The sequence below is a fragment of the Plecotus auritus genome (assembly GCF_963455305.1).
Source record: "Plecotus auritus genome assembly, chromosome: 8".
NCBI lineage: Eukaryota > Metazoa > Chordata > Mammalia > Chiroptera > Vespertilionidae > Plecotus > Plecotus auritus.
The window spans coordinates 149,425,824-149,446,298 of record NC_137782.1 but is presented as its reverse complement, the minus strand read 5'-3'; the positions used below and the strand labels follow the sequence as shown (position 1 = coordinate 149,446,298).

The following is a 20,475-nucleotide window of genomic DNA, read 5'->3' as shown; positions in this document are numbered from 1 at the left end:
CCACTCCCATTCCTCCAGAAAAAGGGACAGAATGCTTGATAGGCATACCTAGCTTTAAAGCAAAAATCAGCATTAGCACCCACTTTCTGAGATTGTTTCCAAGCTCCTCCAGATGGAAATTCTGTAGGTGTCACTTCTCTAGCCTAACTTTGGGAGTGGTGTAAGCACTGGACCCAACAGGATTCACTGAGAAACCACACCCTTTCCTACCAGTATAGACCCTTTCACTTTCAACCTCTTTTGATGTAGCATCTCAACCTATAAACATTCTCATCTTTAAAAACAAACCCACCCCTCAACCTTAATTCCATTTGGTGGAGTACCTGTGTTCCATGTACCTCACATAAATTTAATTAATCCTCATAACAACCCTGTGAAATAGGCATTAATCCCACTTTAAGAATGAGGAGAGGCTTTGTTGGACAGTGTCCTCAGCATCATACAGCAGTGGCAGAGTTCAAGTCCAGGTCTGACTCCAGTGCCCCACTGTCCAAACAACCATGAAGTTTCTGCTCCCTTTTACAAACTTTCAAGAGTAGACTCCATTCTTTTACCTCCCATATTTTCCTAAAATCATCTTAATCTGACATACACACACACCTTTTCATTAAAATTGCACTTGCTAAACTAACCAATGATCCAATGGCCAAATACAATGGGCATTTTTCAGCTCTGAACTTGCCCTCCATTTGTCATTGCTGCACTCACTCTTGAATCCCTCTCCTTCCTCTCTACCAGAACTTGAAGGTTAGGGTGAGCATTGCCTACATTTGCTGTAATTTGTGCTTGTCTATAAAGGTGATAAACTGGTACCTCCCCACAAGGTGATTATGAAGATTGAGTGAAATGTTTGGAACCATGTCTGGCACAATGTTTTCAGTAAATATGGACTATCATTACCGTTAGGACAAAAACAAAATTTACAATTGTGTGCTTTCCCTCGTCAGCAGCTCATGCTTTGATGTATTGAGTTGACCCTTCAACACCGGAAATCCATGCGTAACTTTTGACTCCCCAAAACCTTAACTACAGTCCCTTGGTATCCATAGGGGATTGGTTCCAGGAACCCCCATGGATACCAAAATCCTCAGATGTTTATGGCCCTTATATATAACATGGCTTAGAACAATGCATACAACTGGCTCTCTGCATCGGTGGATGTGAAACACAGGGATATGGAAGGCTATACATTTTGGAGGGGGGGAAAGTGTTAAGTAGACCCACTCTGTTCAAACCCATGTTGTTCCAGGGTCAGCTGTAGTTGTAAACCCCAAATATGCCATTTTCACACTTCTAAGGTCTCCTATATGCTAGCCTTCCTTTGACAGCCTGGTACAGCCTCTCAAAGGTCAACTTCTCTGAGAAGTCCCTTGGCTTAATCCCTCGTAGCCCAAAGGGATTCTTGTGCCTATCTCTATTGGAGGATTGTGATAAATTGTTCCCAATTTTAAACATATCTAAAACACAGGTTTTATCTTCTGAGCCTTTGAATATAGGATTAAATTACTGAATAAATGACCAGTTTTCCTCTCTATAAATAGGATAAACTACAGCAGTGCTTTTAAAAAATTAATGTATACAAACATCAGGGCATTTTGTTAAAATACACAGTAATTCAGATTCTGGGGCAAGGCAGAAGATTCTGCATTTCTAAGAAGCTTTCAGGTGATCCTGTGAGCAACTTGAGTAGCAACAGACTAGAGAACTCCATTTTTCTTAAAATAATGGGATTCTAAATTCATTTAATATAACCTTAAAAATTATAGAAGGGGGAAAAATAACAACCAGGCACCAGGTTTGAAATCAAGAATTGTAAGGCCAAGAGGCAGGCAAAAATCAATTTTCACAAATGTAAGATTAATCAAGTCCATCACTGTGAATCATTTTCTTCAAGAAAATTGTTCAGCAGACTAGGGACTGGTACCCTAGAGACTAAAATAATATGGTGAAAGGTACAGAGAAGTCCAGAAACCCACACAAGGGAACATCTAGAAGAGAAAATAGCTTGAGTATACCAAAAATAGAAACAGCATAATGGGTCAATGATTTCAAGGACTTCACCAATAAAATAGATTAAGCATATAGGATAAACAAATGTCCTCATAAGAAAACATTTTATTACATAATACCACTGGGAAAAGTTTAAAAGTGATAACAAGCGTTTTTCTTTGATGATGCAGCACTAAGTAGAGCTTGGCAAGCTTTTGCTATGCATCAGATCTTTAATTAAAATTACATTCCAGGATCAATTTTAACTACAATAGTGATGGTTTTGTTATGAGAGCAAACATGCTAACAGATAGTACTGAGAAAATAATTATCAATTACCGTAACCCTGCTAATAAATAACAGGTAATATAGTAAAGATTTGATTAAGATAAGGTTTAAAATTAGCCTTGGGCCCGGCCGGCATGACTCAGTGGTTGAGTGTGAACCTATGAACCAGGAGGGCAGAGTTCAATTCCCAGTTAGGGTACATGCCCAGGATGTGGGCTCAGTCCCCGGTGGGGCACGTGCACAAGGCAGCTAATAATTATTCTGTCATCATTAATGTTTCTCTCTCTCTCTCCCTTTCCTTTCCTCTCTGAAATTGATAAAATATATTTTAAAAACACATTGAGTAAAACATTAGGAAATAGAGGTTAAAACATGACAACACCCCCCTCCCAGATTTAGATTGTGTTCTTAATATAATTTGATTCTCAAAATTATTCAATCCAAAGTTAATTAAATGACTCAGATTCAGAGCAACAGTTGGGTAAAATTTTTTTTTATTGGAAAACAAATATACAACTTGGAATGGATTTGAGGCAAATTGTGCCATAAGCAGATTTTCTTTAAGTGGCTAAACAAAGTTTAAAAAGCAAGTAACAATAAAAGAAAATGTTTCTGGTACAGGACCAGCAGTACAAAAAAATAGTGTACGAGTACCTGGATAATACACCCGTTTTGCAATAGTGCAACTTTTAAGTACATATTGTTGACTGTCCATAGTCCACGCAGAGTTACAACTCCACACTTCAACAACAACATGCTGACAGTTCCTAAAGAAAACTACTTAAAAAAAGGCATAACCAGATGTTCCCTCATTTGACCAACTCCATCTAAGTTTAGATGTGCAGAAGGGCTTAGATATATCCAGAGTAAGCCACATGCAACATGTTACTTGATCAATTTTCTAAAATAAGGTTTCAGGACAAGAACAGTAAGATAAGGGAAGAAAACATGGAGGAATGAAGTCCTAATTACTATACATGCATATTTTTTTTGACAGTAGGGGGAACCTTTTACAGATAAGTTACAAACAAAGAAAAGGCAAATAAACAATTTTGTACAAGAAATTTAACACATTCTGTACAATATCTTCACTTTGCTGTCATCATTTGTACAAACTCTGAAAAAGAAGAAATACACAAAAAGTTGAGCCAGTCAATGGCAAAAGATCGACAAAATCAATCACATTTACTCAATCACTGAGCAATCTCTATTTCCCTTTCTTTCCTCAAAATTATAAAGTACTGAAGAAAGCTAACTAACTGCGAAAGCTGGAACTTCATAAACCAAAATTATTAAACAAATAAACCCAATTAATGCTTTAGATAGCTATTATAAATAAAAAGTATTCTTGCTTAGTTTATTTAGTATTACAAATGATACTTCTTAATCTGAAGCATATCTAAACAGTTTCAGACTAACTCTGTTAAGTAGAGGAAGGGAATCCAATGAAGAAAAGTCACCTTAATTTCATTTTGAGGATCCTGAACTTAAGTTTGAAGCTTTTCTAATTGTTCCACAAACATTATACAAAAATTGTTTTAGCACAGTTTAGAGTACAGTGTTCTCAAACTTTAATGTGCATATAAAATCAACAACCAGGAATCCTGTTAAATTGCAGGTCCCAGGTATAGGGGGGTAGGACCTAATAAATAGCTCTAAAATGTTCTCAGGTAACAGGAGGTGTTGCCTAGTCTGTACACACATTCTAAATAGCAAAAGGTTAGAAAATATAGTTTTAACATCTTCATAGGGTAAAGAAGTTAGTAATTTTGACCTATCAGATTACCTAGTACCTCTAAACGTAAAGTCAAAGCAGAGAATGAGATGGTGACAGTGAGACTTACCTTCATAGTTTACTTGACCATCACCATCAATATCTGCTTCCCTGATCATTTCATCAACCTCTTCATCTGTTAACTTCTCTCCAAGGTTTGTCATCACATGGCGAAGCTCTGCTGCACTAATATAGCCATTGCCATCCTAGAAAAGTCATTAAAATACTTAATATCATAGAGTTGGAATTGAAGTTTACTAAATTTCACATTAGGAAGAATAACATACTTTAGAAATCCACCCAAACTAAAAAGAATCTACAAACAACTGACCTATAAACATCACTGAGATCCAAGCACTATGTTTTAGTTCCAAAACCAAGTGATACCTGCTTTGCCACAAGATTAATGCAATACAATTTACTAGGAAATCTGAGCTTATACTGAACTGTTATCTTCATTTCATCCTCAAATTAAAATTTAAGAAATCCAGCCCCTGAAAACCTACCTTATCAAACACACGGAATGCTTCTCGAATTTCTTCTTCACTGTCTGTGTCTTTCATTTTTCTTGCCATCATTGTCAGAAATTCTGGGAAGTCGATTGTGCCATTACCTGAAATGGTTTGTTTCGTTGACACATTATAATAGAATTTAAATGTCATTTCAACTTCCCTCTCCCCAAACCCAAAAATTAAACAGACTTACCATCAGCATCCACTTCATTTATCATGTCCTGTAACTCTGCTTCTGTGGGATTCTGCCCAAGAGACCTCATTACAGTTCCCAATTCCTTTGTTGTTATAGTTCCATCACCATCCTTGTCAAATAGTGAAAAAGCTTCTTTGAATTCTGTTTGAGAGACCACAATCCAAATGTACAGGTCAACACAAAGAATAACCTCCTAAAAGAAATATATTCATCAACTCTTAAAGATATATATGAAGATAACACCTGAAATGGAATTTTGATTTCTGAAGTTTTAGATGGGACAGCCACTTGTGGCATTTTAAACATCTTTAGCTAATCATACCAGTATATGCTCATATTGATCTACTAGGAAATTTTTTTCATCTAAAATCTTACAGGGAACTGCAATATCTAGACCCTTATTATTCTGTGTTTAAAAAGGAAAGGAATCAAAACCCTAAATGACTGGCTTCTCTATTTTCTGTTAAAGCTGCTCTGTGGAACACAATTCAAAATTACAGATCTAACCTTTACTCAGAATCAAAAAATAAAAGACAATTGGTTCCAAACACATTTCTATAGAGCAACTATACTATTTGCATTATGTTTATAATACTCCTCAAAAATTAAGATTAAGTCTATTTCATCACCTACTAAATTAAAAACAAACTTTAAACTTCAGAACAATATGCCAATGGGCTAAGTTATTTTTTCTGGAAGACAGAAGAGTCTATCACCAAATAGTCTATACCAGTGGTCGGCAAACTCATTAGTCAACAGAGTCAAATATCAACAGTACGATAGAAATTTCTTTTGAGAGCCAAATTTTTTAAACTTAAACTTCTTCTAACGCCACTTCTTCAAAATAGACTCGCGCAGGCCGTGGTATTTTGTGGAAGAGCCATACTCAAGGGGCCAAAGAGCCGCATGTGGCTCGCGAGCCGCAATTTGCCGACCACTGGTCTATACTGATGTTAATGGGATAATCAAGATATGAATAGCCAGGTTTAGCTGTATTATTGAGAACAAAGATATTTTAGACCTTTCTTTAGATTATATAACCCCAAACTTGTAAAAGAGTAAAATATATTATTGCCTAAAATTAAGATCTTACAAAATTGCATTACTTTTATTTCACCAGTAGATTACATGGGAAACTGTTGGAGCGACAGTCCACAATACCTGGCTTACCATTTAGTTTACAGAGAAACTAAAGCAGAGATTAAGTCTGACAATGCGAGGTCATATATATAAACTAACAAAACCTAGTACTTTTCAAGTAAGGTATTTTCTTTTCCAAGCAAATACAAAAGCAGTCCCTAAGTTCAAGGGGCCATATGCTCTCCCAACATATCTAGAACATTTGAAAATATATACTTGATACATATTTAAGAAATGGTGTGCCTCCTCTTACAGCCCAAGTCTATTTATCCCCTGCCTGTCTATCCTTGCTCCAATCCACATACCTCCAAGTTTCATTTATCATAATCTCTTCCATTCTACTGACTTTGCCATGAATTTATCTATCTTTATGTCTCTTTACCTAAAACTAAACTCAAACCTTAGTGTGATATATATATATAGATAGATATTTTTTTTTAATAAGTCCCTATCCTTACCTCTCCCCAAATTCTGGAAGGCACCACTACTCATATCCATTTCTTCTCTATCAATCGACTATTAAAATTGCTTCCAGCTTCAGCTCATCAGCTGAAAATACTAGGTTCACCAAGAATGACTTAAGTGCCTAATCCAGCAAGTATGTGTCAGTATGTGAGGCCATAAAGCATAGAAACTCAAATCAGACTTTGGAACTCAACTCCCTGGGTTAAAAATCCCAGCTCTGTTACTTACTAGAAATGTAACCTCCAGCAAATTAAGTTACTAGACCTTTTTTCTGCCTCAACTTGCTCCTATTTGTTAAATAGGGATAACTGTACCTAATTCCCTATTTTAAGAACATAATCACTACATGTAAAGCACTCAAAACTATGTCTGGCAAGTAAGTACTTAATGAATGTTAGGAGAATGATGATCTCATTTTCCTGCAGTATCCAAAATTACACTAAAAAAAAAAACCCTCAAACTTCTCTTGGCCTCCACAATAGTACTTTAATTTATATCCTACCTTACAATGCCAAAGGCTTTTGGCTCCTTGTTTCTTACAAGTAGATGTGACCAACTCTCTTATCCTTTCTTCTCTCATTGCCCATTTCATCTATGCCCACTTATAATGACAATTTCGTGTCTTAGTACATGCATCTCTCTCAATAATACAATATCCTTTATTTCTTGACTTCCTACAGGACAGACATCTCCTCTGGCTGACCTAAAGCAAGAAAACTCTTCCCCTAAAATCTGTCAACAAGTCCTGTTGAACTCTGCTATTTAAATACTACTAGATTATTTTTTCATCACTACAACCAATAATGGCACCATCACCTTTTGCCTGGACAATTATGATAGCCTCCTACCTGGTTTCTTTATACCTGCAACCCAGGTATGTGCCCTTGACTAGGAATAGAACCCGAGATCCTTTAGTCCTTGAGCCAACGCTCTAACCACTGTCCAGAGCCTATTTGCCTTTTTTGATTACCATGTTACTTGCTTCTGCTTATTCTGCTTAAAATCTTTGAATTGCTTAGTTTAAATCAGATATCACTGACTAGTTGTAGTTTGCTGTATTGTAACAGAGTTCCATTCGTTTAAATCATACTTGTTTTCAGAGGAAATCATCTGATACCAAATTACTCATTGATGTTATGAAAATAGTATATAGTAGTAATACAGATCAATCCAATGACAAAAATAGATCAATAAACCCCCAAAATAGCAGAATTTAATGAAAACATTTCTAAGGTTTTCTTTAAAAAACAGGATATAGAAATAAAGTCTAGAAATATGCAAATCATTATTAGGGTTTGAACACATTGCATCTATCACCTAATAACTTAGGCTACAAGAAAATTAAAGGACTTGGAGAATTTTATTTGTTTACACTACATTCTCTACTGTAACAGCTACAAGCACCATTTAACACCACCATTATGTGCGAAATTCACACTGTGTATCTATAATTATTTTACTACTAGAGGCCCAGTGCACATTCGTGCATTGGGGAGGTAGACCCTCAGCCCAGCCTGCACCCTCTCAGTCCAGGATCCCTCGGGGGAGCGGGCCTAAGCTGGCAGTCGGACATCCCCCAAGGGGTCCTTAGCACCGTAGAGGCTGGGGAGGCTCCTGCCACCCCCGCTGTGCTTCCCAGTTGTGAGCCCAGCTTCTGAATGAGCGGTGCTCCCCCTGTGGGAGCACACTGACCACCAAGGGGCAGCTCCTGCGTTGAGCATCTGCCCCCTGGTGGTCAGTGCATATCATAGTGACCAGTCTTTCCGCCATTCAGTCATTTGCATATTAGGGTTTTATTATATAGGATATGATTTAACATAAAGCCAAATTCTAGAAGATGCATTGTGTTAATTTGTATGTGTGTATTCTAAGTTTCAATAAGTTTTAAAATCTAATAACTCTTAAAGAGCCAGAAATACCTGTAAAAATTCCTTGAAATAATAAACTCAAAGTACCATTTAAATTCACCTGCCTGTATAGCTCACCACCTCTACTTCAGAACTAGCATAATCTTCATGTACAGAAGCATGTCATTCTAAACAGTAATTCTCAGGAATGACTTCAAATATAAACCCAGTACTAAATACACAATAAGAAAACAACAGGTCCTGAATGTCACACAGAATAGGATCTTCAACACAATTGATAGGACCTTCCTCTAAATCCATTCTACTTATGCCTAAGTTGAAATTTTCAGGAAACTTATTATTTACGTTTTATGTGTTCATCAGCAACCCCAGAACCTTTTTCCAATTATTTATATTACATAAGTTTATAATTTTATTAAAATAGGTTATCAATAAACAATTACAACTAAAGAAAAATCAAATGCCTACTAACTTTTATGTATTTAGTTTAATCCCTTTAAAGATCATATATGTGGCATTTGTTGGCACTCTGTAATTGTTTTAAACTGAGTGCAGTTAATATATTTTATCAACCAAGTTTTATCCCTACAATGGACCTTGACTGAAAGTACAATGACGGTTTAGACACAAATTTCTTTTAAAAAGAAAAATTCTTGTTACATTTTTTATTATTCCTCTAAATGTCAACTACTGACATCATGGCAGAGTCAAATAAAATTAACTTGAGAAATCACACTAAGACTGTTCTAGATTGCTCTTTAAGACTAGGTAATGTAAACAATTCTAGTAACCACCTAAACAACAAGCACACTTCTTTTTTTCTTTACCAAGTTATACTTGCTATTAAAATCTCTAAATAAATCTGAAGTAGTAATGACTGTCACATAAAGATAAAAATAGGTTTTAAAAGTACTTTAGTATATTCAATGCTGCATTACATATATGAAGCTTAATATTCAACAAGTAGGTCTTAGATGCTAGGATGTTACTGGTCATCAGTGATTATAATTTACCAGATAAAGACAAAATCTGTGTTTACCTCAAAGGTGGACACTGAAACATACCAAATTTAGGAAGGGATTTTTGGAAGAAACAGAGTAATTCTTAGGATAGGGTAGGTAGTGGTCTAGAACACTTTTTGTGTCACAGTCCTCTTTGAAAATAAAACTTATTCCTTCAAGAAATATCTACTCAGTCCTTACTATGTGGGAATCATTGGGAATACAGAGAAAACAAAAAGGTCACTGCTCTCACAGGGTTTTTATTAGCAGCATAAAAGCTTTGGTTCCTCTAACCTAAAAATTTAGAGGTTTATTAAAGTCTGGGGTCTAAGGAGCACCTTTAAAAGTCTAGGAAAAGGCAGGGTAGGGAGAGAATCTTCAATATATTTTCCTCCATCCCCACTTGAAATTTAATTGTATGATGGAAATCAATGAAATGACAGAATTTATCTTAAAGACAATATTCCAATGAACTACAACTATTCTTGATAAAAATGTTGTAACAGTCATTGAAGATTCTTCTATCTCACAGATACAATCTTTCTTTAAAGAGGTGTGTGTGTTTAGGAAGGCAATAATGAGCACCAACTCTGTGACTGGGCAGAGAGGGAGGCCATATGTATCAGAGAATATAAGAGTTTAAGGATGGAAATATTAGATAGCCCAGAGGTCAGTTCCTGAAGGATATATTAAAAACTATTTCAGAATAATTTTACATTTCATTGATACATTTAAAAATAATATAAACCAACATGCAATTTACCAACCCTAGAAAAAAAAAATCCCAGGTTTAAATCAAATTCACGCAGCAAGTAAAAATAAAACCTGCATAAATTTTGTCCTTAATGCTAATAGCTTTCTACCTTATATAATCCTATCAAATAATATTCATGATGACTATTTGAGATTAGTGATGTCTGGCTCCTCCAAATTTGTGTGTATAGGGGAGGGAAGGGATTACTTTAAATGGGCTATATAGTTGAGTTCTAGCTGTGTTTCTCAGTTTTCTCTAGATTAAAAAATGCTTCAGCCCAGCCGGGGTGGCTCAGTGGTTAAGCGTCGACCTATGAACAAAGATGGTTCGATTTCCAGTCAGGGCACATGCCTGGATTTCGGGATTTCAGGCTCGATCCCCAATGGGGGCGTGCAGGAGGCAGCCAATCAATGATTCGCTCTCATTAATTGATGTTTCTATCTCTTTTTCCCTCTTCCTTCCTCTCTAAAATCAATAAAAACATTTTTTAAAAATGCTTCAGTGTTTCTGAGCACTTCAAACTCCTTGCCTACCAGGAAAATTGTAGCAGTTAAAACTGTTTGATGCTTGTGTTAACAAAAGCCTCTAATGTGAAGTAAAGGAAGAGAATTTGAAAGACATTTCAATATTGCATTAAAAAAAGCAAAACTTTAGCAAGTTTCCAAAACATTTTAATCAGACATCTCAAAGTATTAGAATAAAATAAAAAATACTAATGTTTAATGGTATGGCATAAAGACAACATGACATCAAGTTTTCTGTAACAATTTCACATATTTCAATAGCAAACCAAAGGAGACAAGATTTAAGAAGCTCATTTAAATAGCTATCACTACTTTATAAGACAGAATTACATGTGTAAAATAGAATGCTAACCTTTAGATCTAGGTTTTTCATTGGAAAAAATGGTTATTCCCTGACTATATATGCAATTCTAAGGTTAAAATATTAGCTATTTTACAATGGCGTAAATTCAATGTTCATCTTCTGATTCTACATTTCAAATTTCCTATTGGTTACATGACATGGCCCTCTTATAGAGACTGATTTGGAGTTACAGTATTAAAAACTGCTTAGAATTCATGTTTTAAAGTAAGATAACCAACAACAAAAGACCACCACCTGGCTCCAAATATGTCTAAAAACAGCCTAAAAACACGTCTTTAATTACAGTTAGCCCCACACATCTTTCTCAGGCAAGTTTACCTTTTCACTTGCCAAAGCAGGTTCAATTACTGTATTACATTACAGCCATTTGCTATGTACTATATAGAGCAAAGTCAATTCTTTCATACAACTATCTTATTTTGGATTGGCTATTCAGTTTATAATAAAATCCAATGGGTACAATCAGGCAAAGTATTTCTCACCTGCAATCTGCTCTTCAGTCAGTTGGTCAGCCTACAAAGAGATCAAGAGATAGGTGAGTGACTTGAGACTATGTAGGTTAGCTGTTACAAAAACAAGTTTTAAAGTTTTTAAGGTTCAGTATGTACCATAAACTTCATTTAGTTCAACATTTCTTAGTACCAGCAACAAGCACACAGGGTAGATGGAAAATGCATACATCTGGTTTACATTAAAAGTTAAACAGTCTTGACCCCAAATTTAAGATAAGGAAAATATTTCAGAGTATGTTTGAAAGTAAATTTTACACAAATTGGAAAAAAAAAAAACACACACACACAAAAAAATAATCTGGAATACTAAAAAGTTTAATTGGAGTTATTCTAAATTAAATATAGAATCCAATAGAATCATTGTTTCCTTTTCAAAATTACCTCAACTTAAGCTCACTTCCTCTGGTAGATATAAAATTATTACCAGAAATCTCCACTGAACCAAAAATATTGCCAAAGGACTATATTCAAAATTGCCCCCATAAATAGCTAAACACATCATTTGGACATGAAAGTAATTTTCTAAACCTCAAAATTAAGCAAAACTCCCATTATTAAAAAGATTAAAACCTACAGTCTTGGGTGGGCAACATGAAAGCTACCAGTTTTCACTCCTCTTCACCTGCCAGGAAACTGCAGAGAATGCAGGATTCTTAACAGTTGAATTATATTATTTACCAAATGTTAAGTCCAGCCTCCCATCTTCTCTTGACTTTTGAAATCCCAAAGTGAGCCTAAGGTTTGTGATGCCTTTAGCACATGGAGAAAGTTACTGGTTCTTGCTTTAAAAAAAACCAAACTTATTTTCAGGCATTTGCAAAAACCATTTTATATGTTGTTCTTATTCAGTCTTCATAGTAACCAAATAATGGTGTTCTTATCCCCTATCTTACAAAAGGGGAAAGAAGGACTCAGACTGTATTTCGGGGAGTGGGAATACAGTATTAGCTAGTAGAGTGAGGATTAAACACTAAGGTGTTAGACATATCCAACGCCTATAAGTTTAAAATTCAGAGCACATCATAATATATAAGGATATTTGCAAAATATCAAGGCTTTGTTCTTGATGTGTCCTTCATCTTTGGACATTTCCCTGCTTATCAGTATACATACCCATGAAACAACTGTTTATGTGGTCCTGGGAGGCACTGACAAGAAATAGCCTTCTATCTAGTATGTATACCTACATGAAGTCAAACATACTATCGTTAATCCATTCATTTTTGGTATGAAAATAAAAACAATGCCTCGTTTCATTCTTTTTAAATAAAAAGACCCCCAGAAAGGGTAACACCTTAATGTAGAATAGTATCACATTTTCTCTAGGGGACAGCATGACAATATTTGAGAAACAGAGCAGACGTTTCTTTCCCTGCTCGCTTTGATCTCAATGTAATCAACTCATTTCCATTCTTAAAAATTAAAAAAGAGCCCTAACTGGTTTTGCTCAGTGGATAGAGCATTGGCCTGCGGACTGAAGGGTCCCAGGTTCGATTCCAGTCAAGGGCATGTACCTTGGTTGCAGGCACATCCCCAGTAGGGGGTGTGCAGGAAGCAGCTGATACATGTTTCTCTCTCATCTGTGTTTCTAACTCTCTATCCCTTTCCTTCCTCTCTGTAAAAAAATCATTAAAATGTATTTTTAAAAAATTAAAAAGGAAAAAAAAAAAGCCAAAGGCCTGGTAATTAAAATTGAAGAGCCAATAATTAAGTTCAAATGCAGAAATTTATAAAATAAATTATCTCCAGCAATCTGGTATAAAATCAGCCATATTGTTTTCCCTAGGAAAAAGATTTAAAACCCAGTAAATCCACTGAGTTGTTTCCTTTGTTAGAGGCTATAGGGATGGGGAATGTCAGGACTGAGAAATCATTTGGTAGGGCCATGCCAAGGCAATTAAATGTTTAAGCAAATATAGCAGGTTAATTTTTAAGTTGATAATTTTATATGACCCACGAATAATGTTATAAGTATCCAAATGGCCCTTGGCAGAAAAAAGGTTTCCAACCCCTGCGAGGATTTACTTCTAGTCTGATTTCATTTTGCAGGATTTCTATAATTTCTGAAGGAAGGGCAATATGGTATGGTGCAGGAAAAAGCATGGTGCTTTGAGCCATCATGGGGCTAGTATTCCAGCTTTGCAACTTAATAGCTATGACACTTTGGACATGTTACTCAACCTCTCAGTCAACTTCATCTGTTAACACAATAATACCTACCTAACAGGGTTATTGTGTAGAGTAAATCAGAAGCTATGTCAAAGGCTGGCCCAAAGAGTTTAGTGATAATTATTTTACATAAATAAATCAAAGAACCTACAATGTTAACTATCAACCTAACTAGTTCAACTTCCACACAGAAGGTAAACATGCACAGCATTATCAAGCCCTTTACAACAAACCTACCATGGTTTCATGTTAAACTTTAAGCTGAGAAAATATATTTCCACAAACTGAAACCACCAGTTGAAGTCCAGGGACAGATGTGGAAGGCAATGTAGCATGTATGAAAGCTGATGGACTGATGGGCTATGTGCAGAATGGTAGACACTGGGTTTGTTCTCAAAACATGGTTGGGGGAAGATTTGGGGGAAGCTCGTTTATAAGAAAGCTGAAGGACTCAAGAAGAAACAAAGATGTTAGCTATAAAAGAAAACTAAAATTTTTCAATTTTCCTTGGCAAGTCCAAATTTAATGGTCCCACACCATCTTGTCCAGCTCCCTACCTCTAGGCAAAGGCAATCTTAGAAAAGATCACAAATGAGCTTCAAGGAATAAACTAAGCACATGGGAGCCTAAGTTACTCATGTAGCCTAAAAGCACTGTGTGATTTTTGTTTGGAGTGTTTAGAGAAACTTAGAGACTTTTTCATATTTACTACTAACCCAGAGTTCAAGGTTTTAAAGTAATCTGTATATCAAAGAACATTCCAATTAAAACCTACTAAAAGCAGAAACACAACACTCCCTAGCATTCTAATTTGTAAGCCTTTCCCAACTACACCGAATCCATTTGTTTCTTATTTCTGTCTATGGAGAGTGACATTTTCTTACTTAGAAGAACTACAAGAATTATACTTTTGGGAAAACTCAAGCTCAATATTTACCTCAGTAAAGAATAATTCACTAGAGAGCTGACTAGTTCTTACTCTCTTTATTTCTACATTTATTATATAATTCTTCCTACTGCTCTTGTCATGCCAGAGAAAGCTTCCAGGCATTAGTATACTCACTCTCAGGTTCAAAACCACAGGTGATTTATTCACCTATTGAGAAACACTAATCTAGACTAGGTGTGACCTGAAGTGAATGCACTATGTACCTATTAAATAGTTCCTAAATGGCACTCAAAAGTAGGTATGGGTACTCTTGGAGCTCACCTAGTTTAAGGTTTTATACAAATGATCCAAAATTCTTATCTAAGTAAATGGAAGAATACATAGGCTTGAAATGGCACACAAACTTCTATCCTTCATTCATTCCTGTTTCTTCCAAGTCCTACTTAAATATAAGCTTCATAATTAAAATTTTCCTACAACTTCAGAAATAAAGGTATTTGTTTTTTACCTATATAAAAAGCAGTCTCTAAATTAGCTCAGTAATTTTATCAGTAATACTGGTAGAACAGTACTTACTATATATAGCATTTTGGATTAAAAAAAAAAAAAGAACCCATCAAATTACTTTATAAAAATTAGGACCTTTACTAAGGGCCTAATTTGATCATTCTAGCTGAATCTAGAATTTCCTGCATTTTAATAGAGCCATAGTGAACTTCCTCAGTCTAACAGAAATAGATCTCCTTGCAGTTTGATGGAATAATGATTATTTATTTAGACAAATGACAACATTTTCTACCTTTTCACATCTTTTATTTATCTAACCACCCCAGGCCTCAAGTCTTCTTAAAGCAATCCCCCCATTCAAAGAGCATATATCAATTATATGTAAACCTAAGAGCTATGTGAGCAAAATAGTATTCCACTTTCATATAACTTTTTTTCTTTTAACTTGTCAGAGTTCTAACTTTAAATCTCCAAGTCTTATAATTATAGTTAACTGAGGACAATTTCCAAATTAATTAACGATGACAGTCAATTTAACAAACAAAAAACCCCAAAGCATCAACGATGCAAACAGTAACTTAAAAGTTTATCACTGGGGCAAAGAACCAAGAAAGCATAGATAAGCTCTACCCATCACCAAGGGAAAAAACCTATTTCATTTTTTTTCAATTATACTGAAGAAAAAAAAAAACAATCTTACTCTTCATTTAAAAACATTTTAAATTTTACCTCACAATTTAGAACTTCGATTACATACCTATAATGTACTTTCACCTAAAAGAGTAGTAAATTCAACCAGCATATACAAACTCATAATAAAATAACTTAAAAATATCAGTATAGATTCATGAGTGCATCCAACTTAAATAACACTAGTTTTAACCAAGATGAAGTCCTTTCCCCACACCCATTAAGGCTGAAGGTTTCAGTTGGCAAGGATTTTCAACTCTTGTTTAAGATGTCACCTTGCCTCCTGGACACACCCATCGCTGTAATTACTTGGCAGAAGGAACCACGAAATAAGTAATGCAAATTACCGCCCTCATTAGTTTTTTTTTAAAAAAACACAAGTTCTGGTCTCAAGTGACAGGAAAGCACTTTAAAATTCCCTGCCCGCCAAATACTCTTCTATCACACTACAGTATTTGACAACCATTATTGCACAAATGAGCTGAACAATTGAAGATGATCTGGCAACTTCTGGAGGGAAATAGGAGTGATCTCCAAGACGACTGGAGCAGGGGCAATGCTGTTGCGTGGTCGTGGTTCCTTGACACAAGGAGTGCACGTGATTACTCAAAAATAGGACATACCAGTGGCCCTTTTCAAAAGCATCCTTCCAGTTGTTACATGAGAATAAGACCGACTTTCACAAGTCATCCGGAGCCTGCTTTCCATAGGTGGTAGGGTAGATAGGAAACGCCTTTCAGACCCTAACCGGGGCCGAGGGCTTTCTCTAACAAGACGCGTACTTCGGGGACGCGCCCGACTTCCGTGACACAAAAAATCATTTCCTCCAACGATAAAGCCACTTAAAAATAATTTGAATTTTTAAATGTCTAGCCTGGATAGTGTAAAAAGGCCCCAGAACCCAGATGGGGAAAAAATCGGCATTCACAGAGTTTCCTTCTCGCCACCGGAGGGGGAGGGGAAGCTCTCGAGACCACCCTCCCCCACCCATCCCCAACCCGCCAGCCCCGCAGCGCCGCGGCCGCCGGACCTCCGCAGCCCTGCAGGTGCCAGCGCAGCAGCTGGGGCGCGAGCCGAGCGGGCGGCGGCTCCAGCCCCCCCGGCCGCTCCCCGCGCCGCGAGGACTCGGCCCACACAGCGCGCCGCACCCGCTCGCGCGTCCCCCTGCGCCCCCTCCCCCCGGCACGCGGAGGCTGTGGGCTAACGGCGGCGGTGGCGCTCGCCGGGTCTCGCGCGCTCCCTCCCGCCTCCTCGGCGCATGGCGGCCACAGGCGGACAAAGGCGCTTCCTGGCAACCGCGCTAACCGTCCGTTGGGCTTTTGAATCCGGCCCCGGGGCTGACCTTTCGAGATGCCCGACCCAAAGCTTTGGCGCTCCTGCTCCGCCCGCCCGCCCGCCCGCCCTTCCTTCCACTCGTTCGTCTCCCTCATGTGCTGGGCTGCCCCCACGTCGGATCCATCCTCACTTGGCCAAGGCCCTAGGACCTGACGGTCTCGGAAGCAGGGCACCTGGCCCCCAATGCCCCTAAGGGACAGCTCCTTGAGGAGAATAGGGGTGGGAGGACACCTGCGACACAACCGCCGCGGGCGCCCCCAGGCCCTTGGGCGCCTTCTGGCAGGCGAAGACCACTCCTAGAGGTATTAAGGGAGCGAGTCCTCTTTCTTTAGACAATCCGCTTCAGCTTCTTTCCCCCACAGGCCAAGCGCCGGCAGCCTAACGACGCACTCACCATGCTGCAAGCGCTACCGGTCTCCGAGACGCAACTACACAACCAGTCAGCTCGCTCGCTCCACTCGGACTAATTCTCCCCCTCCGCCCCCAGCGCCTCATAAACACCTCCCTCCGCCAGATCCATCCGCCGCATGCCAGATAACGGAACATCATAAACGAGTCCCGGCCTTTTCCCCCAGGCACCCCCCTCCCCCGGCAAACTCTTCTCAAGAACCCTTTATCATCCACAGTTATTTGGTCGACGATGCAAAGGGTAAAGAGAAGTAGACAAACGGATGACGTAAGTGGTTTTCATTCTCCGGTGAGCCGTTAAAATGCCCACAGAGAGGCGCCTGAGGGGCGCTACTTTGCGGCGCGGAGGAGCATAGTCGTAGAGACGCGTGTGTGATCGACGTTGAGCCGGCCTCTGATTGGCTGGTTTGTACCTGCAATGCGTCACTCGGTCTCGCAGCGGCCGCCGCGGGGACGCGGTGCGGATTCTGCCGTTGCTGCTCCGGCCGCGCTGTCCTGGCGACTGCGCCGGGCCGTGGGTGGTTTTCCCTGCGCTTGTCTGGAGAACCCTCCTGTACGCGTGCTTCCCTGCCACACTCGCATATAGTTTGCCGCCCGTTGTGTAGGGGTAGACACCTAAGTGGATGTAGAAAGACCTCAGGAAAACCGTACCCCGCGCTCACCTTCGTATTTCAGCCTCGTGGCGGCTACACTTTTTACATTTCGCTCCCTCATAAAACCCGTGAAAATCAGGATAAGGGCAAATGCAGCTGCTCAGTTGATTAATCTGAAAAGGCCTTCCGTTTATACTTCCCCCTTCGCCTTCCTTGCCAGGGGTAATTTACCAGGGGAAAAGGAAAGTCAAACCCCTCACAGTATCCCAGATTCTATGGGGTTGGTCACTCCCAGCAGCTCCTTGATGTTGGAGAATAATTGGGTTCTGGCTTGGAGTCAGTCCTGGGTCTGAGTTTTGGTTGGGTCACTTCCTTGGATGTATGACCTTGGGTGAGTTATTTAATTTTTAGCCTAATTTATAAAATGGAGATAATAATGCTTATCAGATTATTGTGAGAATTAGAATTATATAATGACTAGAGGCCCGGTGCACAAGATTCGTGCACTGGGGGGTGGGGGTGGGGGAGCCCTTAGCCGGGCCTGCACCCCAAGCTGGCAGTCGGACATCCTTAGCGCCCTCTGAGGCAGAGGCTCCCACCACCTCCGCTGCACTTGCCATGAGCCCGGCTTCTGGCTGAGCAGCGCTCCCCCTATGGGAGCACCCTGACCACCAGGAGCAGCTTCTGCGTTGAGCCGCTGCCCCCTGGTGGTCAGTGCGCATCATAGTGTCCGGTCGTTCCGCCGTTGGGTCGATTTGCATATTAAGCCTTTTATTATATAGGATTAGAGTGAATGTAAAATGTTGAAGCACCTGGCACAGGGTAGGTCACTGTAATATCTCTTCCCCTCATAACGAATTTGCCCTTTTGGGTCTCTAATCTCTCAAATTTAAATGGACATTTTAAAAACCATATGACAGCTCCTTGGAACTGGAACCCTTGTTTGTGCACTGTTTGTGGGGAGTCAGTAAAATGGATCAGCCACTGTGGAAAACAGTAGGTAGTTCCTTTAGAAATTTAAAAAAGAATTACCGGATTGTCTCAGCAATTCCATATACCCAAAAGAACTGAAAGCAGAATCTTGAAAAGATATTGGTACATTCATATTTATAGCAGCATTATTTCAGAATACTAAAACATGGAAGCAACCCAAATTCCCATCAATGGATTAATGAATAGGGAAAATATGGTTACAACGGTATATTATTCAGCTTTAAAAATGGAGGAAATTTTACAATATGCTACAACATGGACATTAAGCTAAGTAAAATAAGTCACAAAAAGAATAAATACTGTATGATTCCATTTACATAAGGTACTTAGAATTGTCAAAATCATAGAGACAAAGTAGCTGCCAGGGGCTGGGGCTAGGAAATGGGGAGTCATCGTTTAATGGGTATAGAGTTTCAGTTCTACAAGATGAAAAAAGTTATGGGATGAATGGTGGTGATGGTTGCACAGCATTATGAATGTATTTAATGCCACTGAACTGTACACTTATGAATAGTTAAGATGGCAAATTTTGTGTGTATTTTATCACACACTTTTTTTTTTAATTAGCTCCTTGGCCCTCCCCAAAATAAGCAAGGGTGTCCATAACCTGGAATATTTAACAAGCAGATAGTGAACACCTACTGTGTGAACTCAATTTGAATATAACATAACTGTTACCATAGAGAGGGGCTTACAAGGCACAGTAGAGAGGACCTTAGCTTACCACAGGGTCCAAAAAGGATTCCTAAGATGACTCCTAAATTAAATCTGACATGATAAATGGACAGGAAAAAATGGGGAGGTGGGGAGGAAGAGGGAATCAAAGTTTAGATGAAAGGAAAAAAAACAACAAAGGCCCAGAGGCATGCAATTGTATGGCTTGATGTCGGAGCTGCCAGTGGTTAGGCATTACTAGAGCCAGCTGAGCATAGGAGAGGGCACTGGGAAGATAGAAAGGAACTAGGGTTTAATGCTCAAACTAAATTCCTTAAGACGGTTGTTGGTAGAACAGCTATCTAGAAAAAAATCATCTTGGGCCATATCAAGGCCTTTGAATTTTTTTTAGTAAAAAGAACAAACATGTGGACCTTTTAAACCTAGTGAATAGCATTTCTTAGCAAGCCAAGTTGAAATCATTTCTTCTGAGAAGAAGGTTCCCTCTACAGCATCTCCCTGTCCAGCAAGAACAAGACCTTTTCCAGTGGCTATCTGCACCCATTTGTAAAGCTTCAGTAGAATTCAACCTCTTTTAGCCAAGTTAGACATTTTCAAATGCCTTCAAAAGTATGTCCTTTACTAGGCCAGAGATGGATTTTCTTTCTGTCAGTCATGCAAATCAGGCGTAAAATAAGTGCTTTTTAAATGAGTATTGGCAGCCCTGTGACCTTCCTTTCAGATGAATGATTGTTCAATGAAAACTTAGGACCCTGTGCTTCTATTGTCCTGTGGTGATGTGATGATGCCATGGGGGAAAGGCATCCTACAAATGAAATACTATTAAGAA

General features: G+C 38.6%; 1 protein-coding gene across 5 annotated transcripts in view; it reads right to left on the bottom strand.

The window, feature by feature from the left end:
• Positions 1-2,754: 2,754 nt before the first annotated feature.
• The window catches only part of CALM2 (calmodulin 2), a 91,645-nt gene continuing 73,924 nt past the window's right edge, over positions 2,755-20,475 (bottom strand). For 3 of the 5 annotated variants that reach the window (XM_080685579.1, XM_080685576.1, XM_080685577.1), the window contains 5 exons: positions 11,358-11,388; positions 4,757-4,900; positions 4,558-4,664; positions 4,122-4,257; positions 2,755-3,394 (listed from right to left, as the gene is read on the bottom strand). In XM_080685579.1, the coding sequence (XP_080541705.1) occupies positions 3,366-3,394; positions 4,122-4,257; positions 4,558-4,664; positions 4,757-4,826 (342 nt within the window). In that variant the 5' untranslated portion in view covers positions 4,827-4,900; positions 11,358-11,388 and the 3' untranslated portion in view covers positions 2,755-3,365. Of the gene's footprint in view, positions 3,395-4,121; positions 4,258-4,557; positions 4,665-4,756; positions 4,901-11,357; positions 11,389-16,984; positions 17,629-20,475 lie in introns of those variants that run through there. The other 2 variants (XM_080685578.1, XM_080685580.1) reach the window with 2 other exon arrangements.